Here is a 19598-nt window from a genome sequence, read left to right as displayed (position 1 = left end):
TCCTGCCTCACCAACCCTTTGGAGTTTTTTTATTAAATGAATAAAGTATGTAGACAATGGTGATCCAGTAGACATTAAATACCTGGACTTTCCAAAGGATTTCAACGAGGTTCCTTGCTAAAGACTCCTGAGTAAACTTAGTTTACTAGGATATAGGATATAGGATAAGAGAATGGGTTCTCATTTGGATTAAAAACTGGTTAAATAACAGGACGCAAGGAATCAATGGACAGTTCTTACATTGGAGGGATGTAAGAAATAGGGTCCCATAGGGATCAGCATTGGGTCCAGTACCATTTAATTTATTCATACATGATCTGGAACTAGGTGTAATTAGTTTAGTGGCCAAGCTTGCAAATGACATAACGTTATTCAGACTAGTAAAAAACAATGCTGACTGTGAAGAGCTCCAAGAGAGCCTCCACAAACTGGGTGAGTGGGCGACAGTATGGCAAATGAAGTTCAGTGTTGATAAGTGTAAGGTGATGCACATTGGGGCAAAAATTCCCAGCTTAGGGTGTAGGCTAATGGGGTCTGAATTTGCTTAGACCAAGAGGGGAAAAGATCTTGTGGCCATATGATGGCTCAATGAAAGTGTCAACTGGGTATGCTGCAGCAGTGAAAAAGGCAAACTCCCTGTTAGGAATTATTAGGAAAGGGATTGAGAAAAAAACGGCTGATATTGCAATGCCCCTGCACAGAGCTATGGCATGGACTCATTTGGAATACTATGTACAGTTCGGGTCACCACATCTCCAAAAGGATACTGCAGAGCTGGAAAAGAAGGGAGCACCTTCCCAGTAAGGAAGGGCTGAGGAGTCTGGGACTTTTCAGTTTACATAACAGACGACTAAGATGGGACATGATAGAGGTTTATAAAATCATGCATGGATATAAAGAGAGTTGCCAAAGACAAACGTTTCTCCCTCTCCCAAAATACTAGAACTCAAGGGCATCCAATGACACTAATGAGTAGTAGATTCAGGACAGAGCAAAAGACTTACTATTTCACTCAGAGAATGATTAAAATGTGGAATTTGCTGCCAGACTCCAGGAGTAAACAGCTTTGAAAGGAATTAGATAGATTCATGGAAGATAAGTCTATCAGTAGTTACTAGCTATGTTGACTGAGGAGACCCTCCACATTCAGAGGCACTAATCCTTTGAATCCCTGAGCCAGTTGACAATGTATGAGGGAGGTCTTAGCCTCAGTGCTCTATAGCTGACTGCTCAGAGGACAGGATGCTGGATTAAGTAGGCCATTGGGCTGTTATTATGTTCTTCTGTGCATGGATCTTGTTCTTAGGATTCAGACCAAAATAATGGAAAAGGAATAAGCAGGTTTTAAAATGGGAAGGTGCACCATCAACTAATTAATCAGTCTTCCCCATGTAATTTTTAAATACTTTCAAAAACAGTGGCAAGTCTATATTGTTTGTAGACTTCTGACCTGGAAGATAGGGAATGTCTGTTTGAAAGTTTCATGTACAAATATTGACAAAAGGCTTCTGTAGAAGGTGAAAGTACTCTATCTCAACACTGGTGAGAGAGAAGGGGCAGGAGGACTTTGTAATCTTAACACAGATGAGTCACATGCTTAGAAAGCTATGGAGTATTGTATGCAAGAACGTTTAGTAATAAATTATATAGTTATAATGATAAATTATAGGCTTATGCTTTTTGGAACAAGACAATTATGCTTAAATGATAGATTCATAATGTTCAGTAGAAGAGCCTGGAACCTGCTATAGGGTGCCTTGTTCTCCTTTGGGAAAATGTAGACGAGGAGGTTCTGCACTAGTGGTGACAGCATATATTGGCATTTGATACATTCCTATGCTGCAGTCACACCTAACTCGAAACGAAGCCTCAAGCACATTCACAGCACTATTGCAACCTTTCAGTGTATGTGTCTTGGTGTATACACAGACGTTTGTGTTTTTAGACCAGGCTGTCATGAAACCCTGGGGTTTCTTGATGGCCCTGGAAGGGTTTCCTGGATGGGCAAGAGTTAATTATTTTTAACATATTTTGAAATTCTGTTAAACATTTATTGTGGGATATGGCCACCTACCCACTCCTCCCAAAATGGCCAAAGGTGGGCCTGGATGGGATGAGAAGGGGAGGGGTCCCGGGGGTGTGTATGCACAGCTATGCTTCCCAATCATACTATGCATGATCACACCACTTCTGGGGTTTCTTGAAGTCTGAAGAATGTTTCAGGGGGTTCTCAATGGTAAAAAAAGTTGAGAAAGGCTGTTCTAGACAATACTACCATTATGTCTAAATGGTAAGTATAAGAATGCAAAAGTGAAAGATACAAGTAGGTTATATCAAAAATTGGGTAAAATGAAAACGACTTGAACGCACAATAGGATGAAAGAAGCATACAACTGTAAACCATATTCAATGTACCGTTAACAAATGTGCAAATATACAGAAAAACAGCATTGTTGAAATTTATGATACTTCTAAAGGATTAACACATGCAACAAGCTATGGTTTGCATCCAAACTTCAAATAGATGTTCAGTAGGCCATGTGTCAAGACAACACACATCTTCAGGTAATTTTCTAGTCTGTTCAAGCTGAAGCGACACTGTTCCCCAAGTTACTTCACTATTCTACACAGTTCCCTTATTTATTTATTTATTTATTTGGACTTCTATGTCACCACTCCCAGAGTCACCAGCTCGTGGCAGCGTACGACATTTTATTTTAAAATATACAGTAAAATCACAGTTAGTTCCAGCTGCAACCTTCTAAGCGTGAGATGTCAAGGTTTCAAGGAGGGGCCCTAGATGGAATGTGTCACTGTCCTGGGCCTGAACCACACACCTGGCAGAAAAGCTCCATCTTACAGGCCCTGCAGAACTGTTGCCACCCAAATGTCTATCCTGGCCTGCTAATTTAGATCACTCACTTCAGCTGTGGATCTGGTAGGGGAGGAACCTTGCTCCCACCTGGAAGATTCAATGGACACTGTCCAGTAATTGGCTGAGGGGGTCAAGAGACTGGCCTGCAATTTTCTATAAAAGTAGTCAGAACAGGTGTTACTCTTGTTTTGTTTTTACACTTTCCTCTTCCATGCTTTGGTAATACCAAGAAACCATCTGTATTATGCTCAAGGACTCTCTTTCCAGAACCAACTGCGCGGAGTTAGGACTCCATTAAGAGGTACCTAGTTAGCTTCCTTGTTTTTCTTTGCATTTTCCTGCCAGTGAACTATTAGCATTGTTTTTAAACCTTTTTTCTTGAATTTCTTCAATAAAGATCTCTTTTACTTTATGGGTGTGTTACTCTGGAAGTTTCTGAGACCAAACCCAGGTACAGCGTGGTTACATTTCCGTACCAGGGCAAGGTCTTGTCCCGAAACGATGTCTTTGTAATCAGCTTTAAAACAACTGCTTAAGATCAACACCAAAATTCATTATTTTCAAGGAAATGAATAGAAACAAATTATTTAATTAAAATAATCTATTCCCCATAAAACTATAAATATTAACAATATGACACCAACAAGTATTCATATGTTGGCTGATCTATGGATATCTGAATTCACAGACCAGGCCCATACTAACAGGAATCCTATCCCGACCGCAAGATCGCCTAAAACTCTGAAACAAAACAATGGGTGTTTTAAATACCACCAAACAATACAGTTTTTTGTGCATGCACAGAGAGTAGACTTACCACCTCTGTTCTAGAGATATGGCAGTGGAGTCCTGAAGCCACAGCAATGGTGGAAGCATCTGGAAGCCATGCCAGTCCTCGCACCAGAAACCATTGAGATTCCAGCCCAACAGCAACAGGGTTCAGGGGCCATGTTGAACTCCATTGTGTTGGTGAAGGGATTTCATGAGAGCTCTGGAGATCAGTGGCAGCAAGTGTGTTCAAAGGAACAGGAAGTCTTCAAATGATCTAATCAGGACACTGACGGAGATTATTTGAAAATCATCAGAAGTTCCTATTCTAACTATGCTAAATACATATTTCTTCTGATGTTCCCTGCAGGACACTTTCATATTCTGTTCAATCATGCACAGTGCAGATCTTGCATATATTCCAACATAAATGAAGTTAGATAAATAAATACACATTTGGTTGAACCAAATAGTAAACATTTCTAAATAGAATTGAAACGAGCGAGTAAATTTTCTGTAGAATTAATCTTGGTAAAAACAAAATGCCATTCAGAAAGTGCAATAATAATAATATTTTTATTATTTTAGATTTTGGGTTAAACTTCCAAGTGTATCCTCCCTTCCTCCCTCCCTTCTAGTTATATACTGCCCTCCCATGCTTATATAGAACATGTAAGAACATAGGAACAAATACAGTATATCTCAGTAACAATATTGAATAAAACAGCAGTAATAACAGTGATTCCAGTACAGTGGTTGAACAACATTAGCACATTAACTATCCCATGGTTGAACTATAAATCATTTTGAAGAAAGAGAGGCTTCAACTTTCAGGTGCACAGGTGCTGAGATGACAGGCATGTGGGGGCAATGGCATTTACAAGACAGGATCAGTGGAAGGAAAGGTTCTTATTTCTCCTCAAGCCCACTGATATTCCCGTTACATATGTTTTCCCCCAGCTTGAGTTGTTTCCAGATCTAGAATCATGTTGAGAAAAGGAAAAATTTGAGAAAATTGTATATGAAATACAAAAAGGTCTTGTTTTCAGCTTAACCTTGTAGTGTGTATAAATAATAACTAAAACTGAAGATGGGGGGGGATAACATGTAGGCTGGTAAGTGGATGGGGAGGAGGAGAAAGAAGAGGAAGCAGAACAAGGGAACAAGATATGGGGGCTGTCAGGAAGAGGGAAAGAAAAAATAGTTGGGGAAGAAGTCCAGGAAGAAATGGGGTGCCACTCACAAGTCCTTTGCCACTTCCATGGCCTTATTTATAGAAAGAGGTAAAATTCTCAGATTAAATATATGAACACACTCAGGGTTTTTCTTGTTTTTTTTGGCTTTTGGAATAAACATAATTTTTGTTTGCTTTCATCCTGCCATCGAGGGCTGAGTATTTTATCAAATTGAATTATAAATGCCTTGTTTGTCAGTGGGTCTCTCCCCCCCTCCCACAACTAGAAAAAAAGTAACCTCCCCTGGATAGGGGTGATGTGGTCAATTTTAGACCAGTGTTTCAAATGCTGTATTTAGGCCACATGAATGTGCGTGTGGTGGCAGAGCAACCTCAGGCATTGCTGAATGATGCATTGTTCTTTCATCCTTTTCAATCAGGCTTTATGCACGGGGGCACAGGGAAAAGATGGCATTGGTAGCCCTGGTGCATGATCTGCAGCTGAAGACTGACAGGGCTAATTCATATCTGCTGATTCCAGTGGACTTATTAGCAACTTTTGTTTAAACGCTTTATTAAAATATTATGTCTCTTCACCAGGGAACCTGCCCAATGGCCAATCATTACATCCTTTTGAACAAGTTAGAATACTTGACTGGGATCTAGAGAAAGCTCTCTGGTGACCTCAGGGTTTTTTGTTTGGTTAGGTTTGGGTCTTTTGGCAGGCACAAGAATAACCCCTGCAGAGTCTGAATAATCTCCCTAGAATCTATTGTATTGGATATAGCACAGTTCAGTATTGTTGCAAGTGCTATTCAGCCTCTATTTGAAGCTAATGAGCAAGATAAATGTAGCTTTGAAGTTGGGTGTCATTCATATGCATAGCACGGCATCGGGCGGGAGTGGAGTGGCTAGAATCCTCAATTGAGATCTGAGAGACCTGGCTTCAAGTGTTCTCTGTCACAAGTTTGCTGAGTGGCCTTGGGCCAGTAACAGTCTCCCAGTTCTAACCTATCTCACTGGATTTTTGTGAGGATAAAATGGGGAATGAAGGGCAATGTATGCCACCCAGAGTTCCTTGAAGACGGAGTGGGGTAAAGAATTTATTTCAACAAACCAATCTGGAATTGGCCAATTCTATTCTGAATCTGTTTGAAAGCTGTAGTAGGGGATGGGTATGAACAAACAGAAACAGAATGGACTCAAGATGCAGATTATGCCAGGGCAGGCTTTCTCAGGTTTCTTGACGGCCCTGGAAGGGTTTCTTGAATGGCTGGGATTTAATTTTTTATATATTTTTAAAATTTGTTAAATGATTATCAGGTGATAGGACCATGTTGACCCCCTATCCCGCTCCCCCTTCCAATCATGCCACTTCTGGGGTTTCTTGAAGCCTGAAAATTGTTCCAGGGGCTTCTCAATCGTAAAAATGTTGAGAAAGTCTGTGCCAGGGAGTGGCCAGGGTTTAATTGTAGATCTTGTTGGAATGAAATCAGCAGGTTATTTGGAACAGGCCTACCTTGTAGGACTGGTTGTTGCAAACTGCAGCATCCTGTTTGTGTGAGACCAACATCTGCTTTTCTTAACATCTCTAATTGAAAGGATCAGGTGGCAGGTCAATCTGAGACTCTGGAGAGCTGTTGAGAATTACAGGAGACAAAGCTGTAATTACAAACAAATGGTCTGCCTCAGTGTAACACAGCTTTATGTGTTCAATCTGTGGTAGGGAAAGTTGATGTTTAGGAGGGGATTGATTTGGCTGAAGAACTTGAGTTAATAATTATCTTGTCTAATCACATGCCAGCCAGCCTTGCTTCTGGATATTACTAAATGTTTGCTCCTTAACTAAGTACTCTTTGTCGGTATGCCCTGAAAGACAACTTCAACTGATGCAGAATGCAGATGCTCATCTGTCCCCATACTACATGCTCTACATCAGTTACACTGGTTACCACATCCCTTGTGAATTATATTTAGGGTACCAATTCTATGGCCTAGGATTTATATACTTGGAGGAAAATAAAATAGTAGTCCAGAGGCATCTTAAAGACTTAACAAAATTTGTTCAGCACAAAATTTTGCTGGTTAGAGCTCCATCATCAAACTGGCTTACCCTATATGAAATCGCATGCTGAGTAAAATCTGGTCAGCAAATTTGTCTGACTTATTATTATTATTATTATTATTATTATTATTATTATTATTATTATTATTATTATTATTATTATTTTCAATTTATTTCCCGCCACTCCCTAAGCGGCTTGTGGTGGGTCACAATGTCTTAAAACCCCATTAAAACTCCCATTAAAAGACTTAAAACCATTACAACATGGCGGAATTCCCTTCCTACCCCCATTGCTAAGGGGGAGGGGGCGAAGAGAAGGAGGTCAACAATGTTCAAGGAGCCCGGAGGGGAGCAGATGATGTCCCTTGCCGACCCCAGCCTCAACTATAGACCTGGTGGAAGAGCTCCGTTTTGCAGGCCCTGCGGAACGCTGAAAGATCCCACAGGGCCCGCAGCTCACCCAGGAGCTCATTCCACCAGGCAGGGGCCAGGACCGAAAAGGCCCTGGCCCTGGTTGAGGCTAGGCGCGCTTCCCTAGGGCCGGGAACGACCAGTAAATTCTCACCCGCACTTGTGAGAATGGCAGCAATAAGACCTCAAGCTTTCTTTTTGGCAGTTCCTATTCTCTAGGACCATCTCCCTGGGATAATGCGGGAAGTTTAGTCTCTTTGGTCTTTTCTAAGTGGGCATCAACTTTTGCCTGGCTAGTTATAGGGATGTTGTTCTCTCATTAAGTCTGATAGATATTTCTGTCGCTGTTGTTTCATCATGACTTTTACCTATTGTATTCTGGATTTTTGTTATTTCCTGCTGGCTTCTGTACATGTATTTGAGCATAGGCATCAGCTTTGTGTTTGTGTGTGTCTAAACAGATCATTAAAAAAATCTGGTATACAGTACAAATTATTTACTGGGTCTCTATCCATTTTGTCAGACTTTTAATCCCAAAAGCCTTCTAAATGTGGGTAAGATTGACATTCTCAGAGGCAGCTCCCGTTTTGTGGAATAGCCTTCCTGAGGCGGTCAGGAAGGCTCACACACTTATGCAGAATTATACAAAACAGCCATATTTACGAGGGCAATAAAAAAAAAGACATTCGAACTACCGTGGAATGGAATCATCCAGGGGAGCATCTTTAGAATGGACTGGGATTGTGTCCACTGCAACAATTACTGCGGCTATTACCTGCGTCTGCTGCGTTGTTTTATTCATTACAATCTGTTGTATGTATTGTTTAAAGTATACCTCACCTTACTTTGTTGTTTGTATTGTTATCTCATTCTGTGATCCTATTGTATTGTTAAAGAATAAAGTCGGAAGGGACCTCCAGGGTCATCTAGTCCAACCCCCTGCACAATGAAGGAACTCACAACTACCTGCCCACCCACTCACAATCTGCCTAAGTTCATAAAATCAGCAGGTTTGTCTGAGGTTTGCTGTATGCCATTTTGTGCTGATTAGTTGTTTTATGCTGAATGCACTGTTTAACATTCTGTAACAATCCACTCTGAGCCTCAGCAAGAAATTAAAAAAAATGTTTTAACAAGATATGTGGAAAACATGATTTGTAAAATAGTGACACTTGGCATCTGCTAATGAAAGTGCTGACGAAAGAAGGGAGAGCTACATTGTTGATTTCTTCCATTTGCTAGTTTACAAAAAAATTATAGAAAGTTTGGATTGAATTTATCCCAAATAAGTTTCTGCTTTCCAGCCAGATTTCTGTACTGCAGCATTTTTATGTTTCTTCATTCAAGCTGGTATTGCAGCACAGCCCCAAAAATGAAACTAAAGACCAATCTGGCAGCACAACAGAAGGAAGAGGGTGGCTGGGCGTTTCTGAGTGGGGGAAACGAAAGGAGTGTGCCCTTCTCAAGAGTGAACAAAGGGGAGGAAAAGCTAACTTAATTTGTATTCCGTTCCTCACAGCCTTAGGATCTGACATGTGGTGGTTTCAGCAAGGGCTGAGTGTCTTGCCTTCTGCCCTCGTTGTTTGGTCGTCTGCTTCATTTATATTTTCATACGTTACTGCTGTCCTCCTCCGTCATGTTGACCCTTTGGTGCCCTACATCAGGTTAGTAACTTTTCAACTACTGCACTGTTTTAAAAATGCAAATGGAAAGCTAGAGATCAGACTGCACTGCTCTCCATTTTCATAAAGGGAAATATCAGTCTGAATGTAAAGCTAACAATTTCATGGGTACATAGTACTTCGTCTTACTGTTTATAGGATTTCCCTGTATATTTAAAAGGTACCGCAGGATAGAATGTAGGGATAATCAGTGATGTGGGGTTTGGGGGTAAATTTAAACCAGAAAACTTCCTGATACATATATTTTAAAAAAAGTTAATTATTTTAAAAAGGTAAGCAAAAGAAGGGGTTTGTCTGGGGTTGCTTGGAGATTTTGAGGGTGGAGCCCGGGGAGGAGGGACCTCAGCAGGGTGCAATGACATTGAATGCAAAAAAAGGAGCTATAGTTGCCAAGCAATCATTTCCTGTTCTTAAAGAGCGTAACATACTTTTTTGAAAAGTCTGCTGGATTTGGTTTGAAATATTAGACTGATGTCTGACGTGCTACATGGACATGTTTCCTGTTTTCTTGCTTCCCTTTCATTGGCCAGCTTTGTTTCCAACCAGTATTTGTTCTGGAAATCATCATATGTATTTGCAAAGTCATTTTTAATTTTGGATTTGCCAGGCACTGGAAACTTACTTACATCATAGTACTATGCATTGCTTTTATTTCAGTGACACGGGGACAGTACCTCCCGAAAGATGTTTGTTTGGGATAATGTTAAACATTTCTGCTCTTTTGGGTAAGTACAGAAAGAAATAGGCTTCTAAAGGGTAGTTATTAATTGGGTTTTAGTGAGGTTCCAAGGAGAAAATATTCCATAGGTACAGGATAGCTACTGAAAGCCCTGCTCTGGGTATTGGTAGATCTTGAGGATAGGACTGGGAAATTCAGATAACAGCCTGTACTTAGTTCTTAACCAATCCATGAATAATCCTGTTGAGTTTGAAAAAGTGCAAACATTTCTATACTAAAAATAGCCTAGCCAAAAATACATAATCTCAGGTTTACATACCATTTTCATTTTTATATTCCTTTAACTTAATTCTGAGTACTTGATGGCTGCTTTTATGTAGCAGTAATAACTTCTGTTAGCTTCTGCCATCTATGGAGCATAAAGCAGATGCTCTTATTCCATCCTCACTGCATCTGGATTGTTTGTTTACAGGCATTGCTACAATTTACGTCCGATACAAGCAAGTCTTTCATTTGAATCCTGAAGAATCTACAATCCTCAAATTAAATAAATTTGGCTTGGTGTTAGGAATGGTCAGTTGCTTTGGGCTTTGCATCATTGCAAACTTCCAGGTTTGTCTTTCATCTATAATAATATTCTGGAATTTATAGGGGTACATATGCTAATCATAAGAATGCCGTAGACTTTTTTTCCGGAGAGAAAATGAAGATTGGTTGGTTTCTACCATAGATTAGTGACCCGTGGCAGCTTTGCCATATTCCCGAGAGAGCCTTTGCCTCCATGGCTGTGGTGTCCCTGACACCCTCCCCCACATCATCTTGGTCTGCCCAGCTCTTTGCAGCCAATGCATCCCGATTCAGGACTTTAAAACTAAATTGGGGCTGAATTGCAGGAATGAATGACAAATTCTTAGAAGAAGAAGAAGAGTTGGTTCTTATATGCCGCTTTTCCCTACCCGAAGGAGGCTCAAAGCGTCTTACAGTCGCCTTCCCATTCCTCTCCCCACAACAGACACCCTGTGGGGTGGGTGAGGCTGAGAGAGCCCTGATATTACTGCTCGGTCAGAACAGTTTTATCAGTGCCGTGGCGAGCCCAAGGTCACCCAGCATGTGGGGGAGCGCAGAATCGAACCCGGCATGCCAGATTAGAAGTCCGCACTCCTAACCACTGCACCAAACTGGCTCTCTTTAAGCTCTGTTTAACAAGAATTATTTGGCTAAAACTGCAAATGTGCTTTGTTCGATGTTAAAAGTCAGTCTTTTGTATTTGCAGAACTGCTAGCCTGCACATTGGGTTTCAGCGTATATCACCTATGTACATCTGTGTTGTGGCTATCTGTATTTATATTTATAGTTGTAGTTGTGAGTTCCTGCATTGTGCCGGGGGATGGAATAGATGACCCTGGAGGTCCCTTCCAACACGCTGCTTCTATGAATTTTATGCCTTTAAAGGGAATCTACCATAGATGATAGCAGTTAGCAACTTTGTTTCCTTGTATTCTATCAAAGCATTTTTTTTTAATTACCAGTGAACCAATGTTGTTCCTCCCTTATTTCTCAGTAGGTTTTTCTTTATTGCCAGACTTTGCAGGCACAGCAGTTGTAAGGGTGAGATGCTCAAGTATTTCTCTTGGTAGCAATTGATATAGTGTTATTTTGGCTGTGAGCCATAAGTAAAGCATAACTCAAACAAAATATTAAAAGAATTAATTGGATCCAAGGCTGTTTCATAAACAGAAAGCAGTTCTGCATGACAAGAAGGGATGAGAACATGACCTATCAATTTTCTTTTCCCATCTCAGCCTGCCATGATGTTTCCTAAGAGTTTCTCAAACTTTAGCAATGACTTTTGGGAGACTGCAGCAGAAGGAGGAGGCAGCAAAGACCTTTTCCACAAACAGCGTTCCCCTTGTGATTATTTGCCTCCAACCTAATTTGAACTTGAAAAAGAGATTGCAGATGCAGTTACGTGCAAAAGCACTCATAATTAATACAAAGAAAACATTAACATATACTATAGTACGTTGTCACTTCTACATCCTCAAAAGAACAGCTTAGAGTAATAAATTAAACACAATGGCAATCAGTGACATACACATTGGGAAAATGCTGATGTAATCTGGCTAGAGCAAAAGCTGCTACTTTTTGAGCCACTTTCTCAAATATTGTTAATAAGTGGGTCTGGATCAGGCAGTTTGCTGACAATATCCTCAGTTATACATTTCATTATTTCACATTCCCACCTAAGTATGAGGCCAATAGGAACTTGAAGACCAACAAAGATTTATTCAAAGTGTGAGCTTTCATTATTGGACTCATATGTTTTTGTGCTGCTTCAGACCAATACGGCTACCCACTTGATTCCCAACTAGTGCGTGATCACAGAATACCCTGTATACTTTGCATGAAGGGCACTGGGTGGCAGTAAAGCATTTAAGATCTGAATGTCCCTCTTCTACACTAAGGGGGAGAGGAAAGACGTTTCTTGTGTAAAACCTATTATAAAGATGAGCTGCCCTATCTTCTCCTCTGGGTGCTGAAACACCACTCCAGTAGTCAGGCGGGATGTATTCCACTTTTTACTGTGGTCTCTATATGATCAAGCAGCATTGAGCACGTTCGTTTTGTCTTCTTTGATCAACAGTGGGTGTTTATTTTTTATTTAATTTTTATGCTGCCGTTCCTAGCCCCCTAGCTCGTGGCGGCTCACAACAGGACAAACATATTTTTGGAACACCATGGAAAGAAATGCTGCAACACTGTGGGGTAAAAAATGGTTGATGAAGCAAGGATTAGGCACCCAATTTCCCCATGGCATCTACTTTCTCGGTTTCTCTTGGTTTTTTAAAAAAGAAAATGAAAGTCCATGTCTGTATGTAACTTCCAGTTTGACTCTGGGCTTCTTGTTAACATACTCTCTGTGTCTGGGATCTCAGCTCCCCAGCCTCCTGGTTTGTTCTTAGGTGTGCCCACGCCCAAGTCAATGCTTTGAGACTCAATTTAAATATAAATCAAGTTTATTAGCTTAAAGATTGTTGCACAGCATAAATCACCAGATGCAGGCAATAGGCAAATAAACCATACTGCTACCATCTAAAAATCTGCCTAAGGTTTAGAACTTACTGTCTTCCAGCATCCATCTCACCAATCTTGCAGAAATAGGATGTCTCCACACTAGACAGGTGTAGCATGGTGCAAATCAGGGTGGAAGAATAAAAATGAATGACTTTAATGTCTGGTAAAAGCCATTTTTTCTACCAGACAATACCTCACTTGTGGGTGTTGTATATGTAAACAATAGACTGTGCCTATGGTCTATTGTTACATACACTACATCACTCAACAACTCCCCAGCCGATTGAAACCATTCAGTTAATTTGCATTTCAGCTGCAAAGAAATAAAAAGTCAGGAGGTCAGAACCATCTCCCAAGATCGAATCCCTGGGAAAGAAAATACTGCTCACAGCTGTTAATAACCAGCACAAGGAGACCAAAGTTCAGCCATCCTATTAAAACCCAGAACTTAGGCTATCAAGTTCATTACACCTATGTTAGTTGAACTGAGCAGCTATTCAGGCTGGGGCTGGGTGTGCCATCTGGCTCTGATTTGGTCACTAAGGTTTATTCTGAGGGAAATGATTAGCATCCTTTCCCAAATACCACCATGTGCGGCATGCAATGCAGCATGCAAAAGTACGTTTCGTGAATGGGTGGTTCTTTCTCATTTTCACGTGCCGTCTACAGGTTTATTTGTGCAAGGTATGTAAGTTAGTTCCAAGTCAATCATGCCCTATATCTCTGTTGCATTCAGCTCATATTTTAACATTTCTTTTTGAAAATGACATTTTCCTCTCTGAAATATCAGCAGCACAAATACTCAGTGGCCTTTTGTAGCAAAACTGCCTGCTTTGAGCAAGGCTGCATAGACTCTTTAAAAAGATGCAATCATTTTATTCTCTATCAGATTGGAAGAAAAGGTCTTCCAGTAACTTATCAACAGCTCGTAGAGAAAACTGTTTGCCATCACATAACAGGTTTGGCCAATCGCAACTCTCCGTGGGGTGTCTCCTGTTCAAATGCTCAGCTTCTAAATGGTGCCTGCTTCTCAGAGATCCCTGTCTAACCTGCTATGAAATCTGCTCTTCTCTTTTCTTCCAGAAAAGCACTCTGATTGCAATGCATGTTGTTGGAGCTTGCCTCACATTTGGAGTAGGAACCTTTTACATCCTGGTTCAGACCATCCTTTCCTATAAGTTGCCACCTGGAAACAAGGTTATGTTCAGGATCAGACTGATGGTTCTGTTGTGGTGTGCAGCAAGCATAGCGAGTAGTATCCTTTGCTGTCAAACAAAACAGAAGTGGACCCACGTCCTTTCAGGAACGCATCATTTATATTAAAAGGAAGCATGACTGAGAAGTGCCAGTTATCAAGCGGTGCTGCAAAATATCACAGTATGTGTGTACTTCAGTAGATATTAGGTGTACTGCTGTGTGCTACATTTGTGTTATGTATGTGATGTCCGATCAGAAAGCAACAGATGTTGAGTTCAGTGGGATTTGTGCATAGGACTCCAGTTCTACCTGTGTTTACTCAGAAGTATATCCAATTTCATTGGGAGGTGCCAAAAGTGAGTCTGCATAGGATTGCTACCATACAGCCTGATCCTGGGTAGAATCCTCAGCCTATCAGTTTCAAATTCCTTTGAAAGGACACTGCAGCCATGCAGCCCGTACTTACTTGGAAGAATGCCACTGTGGGATTTACTCTGAAAAAAATGTTCAAAGAATTGTGGCCCAGCATGCCGCTTACCCTGTTAAAAGAAATCCCCATTACTCGGGTGATACTAAAGAATGCTGCAAGACAACAGTGATACCATTTGGATCTCCTTTGAACTGACTGTGCCCATGATATCCAAATACGCTGGCATGGGACCAGCATCATGTGAGAGAGCTCTCCATGTGATTCAGATATTCCTTAATTTTAAAAAAGTGTTTATTTCTTCAGTCATGTTATATAGTGCCCGGTGTGGATTGGATTTAATACAGAAGATGCACTGGGACCCCGATGACAAAGTAAGTTGTATTGTGATAAGCAAATGTAAATGAAGAGAAAGCCAAGAATAAATGTGTTACCTGCATAGTATAATATGAGAAATTGAATCAAGTGTTTGGTTGCCTCCCCAAAAGCTAATGGCAGCAGTTTCCCAAGACACAGAAGGAAGGCAGGGAAGAAGACCATTGCTGCCTTGATTCTTGTGACCAAAAGAGCATCTGGTCTTTATTCTAGTGCAGTATCATGGCATTCACCTGTGTGACTTTCTGCCAGCCTACTAGCTTGCTTGATTGGATTCCCACCCCCATGGAAAACATTCAATAAAAAAACCAAACCCTTAAATCTATGACCTGAGGCAGTGGGGGAAAAGCAGTTCCTCATGTTCTCCATGACAGTTGTGGCCCACTTCTTATCATTCTTTTCCAGCTCTCAGCCCAGTTGTGATGAATTTGATTTAGGCCTTTGGGTTTCTTTACTGCATGTGATCAAAACGCCTCATATATTTTGCCTCTCTTCCCCCCGCAGCTGTTTCAGTGGAACTGACCTCTTGTTGTGATCATGGTGCTGCCTCTGGCCTGCTCTTATGTGAGGGCAAATCAGAGCTCATTCATCAGCCCTCTTGTAAAACCTCCAGAGAATCCTGGAGAAAGCAGTCTGAATGGGGCTTGGTGCATCTCATTAGTAGTGGCTCCTATTAGTCTGGCAGATAAGTGCATCATTCCTACTGTAAAGGTAACAGGATACTATACTAAATGGTACTTTCAGCCTTATCCAGCAAGGAATTTTCATCCATTTTTGGGGTAATGGATGCTTGCTCAAAATTTATTTCTAAGATGCTTTTGTAAAGCTGTTGAAAATACATTAACAGGTGGGCTTGACATTTTTCATGATGACAGAGAGAGTTTGTGTCTTGAGGAGGCAGAAATTCAACAGGGAAAGCATTTCCCCACCACTTTTATATGATGCTGGGAACAATTCCACCAACTCTCTCTATAGGGTAGCAAGAAGGCAAATGGGATGTGGCTCATTTTAGGTGAAATGAGCTGTGAACCAGATGTGGGATGAAGCAGGCTCTTTCAGCAAGACTGTGCTCTGCAATTTGCTGACTATGGATGTTCAAGACTTTAATTAGAAGAGGCATGGCACAATATCAGCAAGGAAATAATTGTGCTAGGCCAATTTATATATGATATCAAAAGAACCTCTATTATAGCCAAAGTACTTGTGTTTGAAACACAGCGTTCTCTGGCAAAAGAACCTAATAGCATGTAAAAAGGCTTAATAGCATGAAAAGATCTTTCAGAGCTAAACCCATTTAATTATAATTAGCTGTGAACCAAAGTGTCAGAAAATGGAAGGGAGTGGTAGAGAGTTCTGCCTTTATTATCTCATTATTCAGTGCTGGCTATACTGATTGTTCTCTTCAGTTATATTAATGACCTTTTCTGAGGTATCCTATAGTACCTTTCTACGTGTTTTTTGTTTTGTTAATAGAAATGTGTCCCTAATGAGGTTGCCAATTGAATAGCATATCCTGTTTTGAAATACAGAACAAAGACTTCTCAAAAACATTCTTTACTATATAGATTTTTTTTCTCCACAGGGATACAGTCTTCACATCATGAGCACAGTCTCTGAATGGTCTTTGGCTTTCTCTTTTGTCAGCTTTTTTCTTACTTACATCCGAGACTTCCAGGTAAATTAGAACATGTTTGTTAAATATCTTTTAAGAGACATTGAGGCAAGTGAGATATTCTAATTGATTGGGAGGTCAGCGGATGAACTCCTGTGACGCTACCAGAAGATACATGAGGACTCATTCAGATCTGAATGTGTGGAAAATCTAAAGTGGAATGCCAGATAACCCTGCAGGCCTATCCTTTGTCTGGCATAATGTTGGCCAAAGACATGCCAGACTGGAAAACTGGTTTAATGCTTTTTCTTTACTTCTGCAAAAGAAAAATAGGGGGACCAGCGTCCAGAAAGAACCTGTGCAAAGAACAATAGGGTTACATAGGATTATATACCTTTACCTCAGGGCTGGAACCCTGGACCAATGCCATAATTTCCTACTCCTCACTCCAATTCCAGAACCACAAAGTCTTCAGGCCAGCCTTGGAGCAGCAGCATCCTTCCTCCTGTATTGACTGACACCGAGAGCTAAATCCATCTTATTATTTTCCTTCATCCAGTTGCTTCCTGTTTCCTTCTAGGAGATGCTTCTCTTCTCCCCCCCTGCCCCACATCCCTAATAGATGACCTGTGAAACGAGATCTAGTATGGGTTGAAGCCATTTCTTTCTTAAAACAATATTTCATTTGTGTGTGTGTGGTTTAGGTCTATATAATGTTACTAGTTAGGTTATTTCTTCAATGCAATGTTTTCTCCATGGGTATAATTTCTGTGGAAAAATACATTGCATGTGCCCCCATGTTTCACCACATGCACATGCTCTGAAAAGCCTCCGTTTGAAAGCATGCCCCCTCCTGGTAAAGGATGTGCATGTCCATGACTGCGCATTATTCTCCGTATAAGCAAGACACACATAATTTGCTATGGAGAAGTAATTCCACTGTAGGGAATGCATCTTTTGTATCTAGAGGTCTCAAGTCTGCTTAACAGGCAAGAAACTGTGCATGAAGTCCATTTTGGAAACCTTTCCTTGTCTGTGCATTTATCTATTGGTAGAAACAAAACTGGGACAATCACCTCTTCCCTGACAAAACTGATATTTTTCCATTTTTTCTTATTTTTTAATTGCAGAAAATCACCATGTATGTTGTAGTGCACCTGGATGGACACAGCATTAACTATACAAACCCACAATTCACAACCGATGAACCACAACTACCCATTGCAGGAGGTTTATGAGGAACAAATAACAGGATGTGTTCTCACTACCAATAACTCAGGAATTTTGACATTTGTCTTAACCAGTGACTAGCGAGCCCTAACCAAAGGATGCCTGAAAGTGCCCTTTTTCACAAGCCTGGTGACGGTAAAGGTTTTTAGGTTCAGGGCATTCAATGTGACATGCTATATATTTTATATGATTAATGAAGGAATGTGACTGAAAAATTTCAGTTATCTATGTGAAAGCAGCTTTCAATTAACTCACGAAACAATGCAATTGTCAACATAAAGTAATATTGCCAGTGGCTAACTATAGCACATTTTAGATTTTTTTAAATGTACTGGTTACAGTTTATTGACTTGGGTTCATGAATTCTGGATGCACAAGACTGAAAGACGTCATGCTTTGAAAGCACCTCCTTTCATCAAAGACTTGAGAAAGTTCATCTCTAAAACTGAGAATGCTCAGAGAATGCTGTTTTAGCAATCTTTGCTGTAGAATCCTTGTCCGTGAGTATTCCACACAGAGAAGCCAGGTAAATTGTAGAAATCGCCCTACATTGTAGACAACTTGTATCTTCACACACATTTTATTATGGACCTATTTAATATATGTCTGGATCGTAAGTATTTCAGATTTAAAGATCAATACTTTCTACATATTAAAGGAGTATCAATGGACAGCCCTGTAGCCCCATCTATAGTGCATCTTTACATGTCCTTCTTTGAAAAATGTTTCATTTCTCTGCCAATCCATTTAGGAACATTGTTTATTACTATAAGTATACAGATGACATTTTTGTCATGTTTTCAGATAAATCAGTCTTTTCAGTTTTTTCTTCGCGGATCAACTCTTGGAATCCTAACATAAAATTTACTGGACATCATAGCACAAGTTTCATTAGTTTTTTAGATCTCATCATTTATGTCAATCCTGATCAGAAGCCTCTAGTTAGACCTTATAGGGAAAAAGTAGACAGAAATTCCTTATTACAATTTATTACACCCCCCAGGGCATACGCCTGACCTCGACCAGGGCCAGGGCTTTTTCAGCTCTGGCCCCATCCTGGTGGAACGAACTCCTGGAAGAGCTGTGGGCCCTGCGGGATTTGTCTGCTTTCTGCAGGGCCTGCAAGACGGAGCTCTTCTGCCAGGCATATGGTTGAGGCCAGGGCGACTCCCAGCGTTGTCAGCTGTGGATCTCTAGCTGAAACCAACTAAGTCCCTCGCTCCCAGATAGAGTAATAGACCTTGCTGGACCGGGGGAGGGGAATGGGTTATTATCTGCCATCATGATATTGTTTTAATTATGTTTTAATGGGTTTTATAGGATTTTATTGTTTTTATGAATTTCTGTAAACCACTGAGAGACTTTGGAAAGCGGCGGAATATAAATATATAAAGATAAATAAATGAATAAATAAATCTCCCGCCGTTCTCAGAATTAGGGGCGAAAGTCCTCTCTCATAGTTCCACAAAAACAATAGTTATCCAGGCAAGCCTGTGCTCCAAGGCTAGAGAGATAGCTGACACTGAAACATCCCAACAGATTTATAGCTACCCAGCCTACCTGAACCTATGGTGACCCCTAAGTTAACCCTACACAGACATGGGGCTACATTTGTTAGAGACAATGGGTGAAATGCAGTAATAAAAAAGAATGAGAAAAACAAACATACATGGCAAAAGCTTGTGGCTACATGATTTTGATGTTGGGTCACTAAGGTGAGTTGTCAGAAGGCTCTATGTGGAGGGGTGTTTAGTTTAATGGAAGTATTTTCCCTAAGAACTTTATATAAACCTTTGTGCTTGCACCATTTGTATTACAAATATCAATTTATATTAAAACATTGACCACAATGAATGTCAATAGTGGTGACTTAACCCTTGTAGTAATTTTTGTGACTCAATTTGGTTTCTGTTGTTAGTATATTTTCTTATGCAACTTTTATCTTTAGAGTATTGTTAGCCTTGTCAAAGGTCTTATGATCAAAACATTTGCACATGCCTCCAATAAAAGACAAAACTCTTCAAGCAA

The 19598-nt window shown here is 40.5% G+C and overlaps 1 protein-coding gene across 2 annotated transcripts in view; it reads left to right on the top strand.

Moving 5' to 3' along the window:
• The window catches only part of DRAM2 (DNA damage regulated autophagy modulator 2), a 22953-nt gene extending 3355 nt beyond the window's left edge, over nt 1-19598 (top strand). The window contains exons 2-9 of one of the 2 annotated variants that reach the window (XM_077335095.1): nt 8190-8303; nt 8813-8957; nt 9633-9700; nt 10127-10266; nt 13813-13984; nt 14645-14727; nt 16311-16403; nt 17471-19598. In XM_077335095.1, coding sequence (XP_077191210.1) covers nt 8240-8303; nt 8813-8957; nt 9633-9700; nt 10127-10266; nt 13813-13984; nt 14645-14727; nt 16311-16403; nt 17471-17578 — 873 coding nt within the window. In that variant the 5' untranslated portion in view covers nt 8190-8239 and the 3' untranslated portion in view covers nt 17579-19598. The remainder of the gene's footprint in view (nt 1-8189; nt 8304-8812; nt 8958-9632; nt 9701-10126; nt 10267-13812; nt 13985-14644; nt 14728-16310; nt 16404-17470) is intronic. The other variant, XM_077335097.1, reaches the window with a different exon arrangement.

This window comes from Paroedura picta, chromosome 4 (genome assembly GCF_049243985.1).
Source record: "Paroedura picta isolate Pp20150507F chromosome 4, Ppicta_v3.0, whole genome shotgun sequence".
Classification (NCBI taxonomy): domain Eukaryota; kingdom Metazoa; phylum Chordata; class Lepidosauria; order Squamata; family Gekkonidae; genus Paroedura; species Paroedura picta.
The sequence above is the reverse complement of the archived record's forward strand: the minus strand, read 5'-3'. Positions and strand labels throughout refer to the sequence as shown.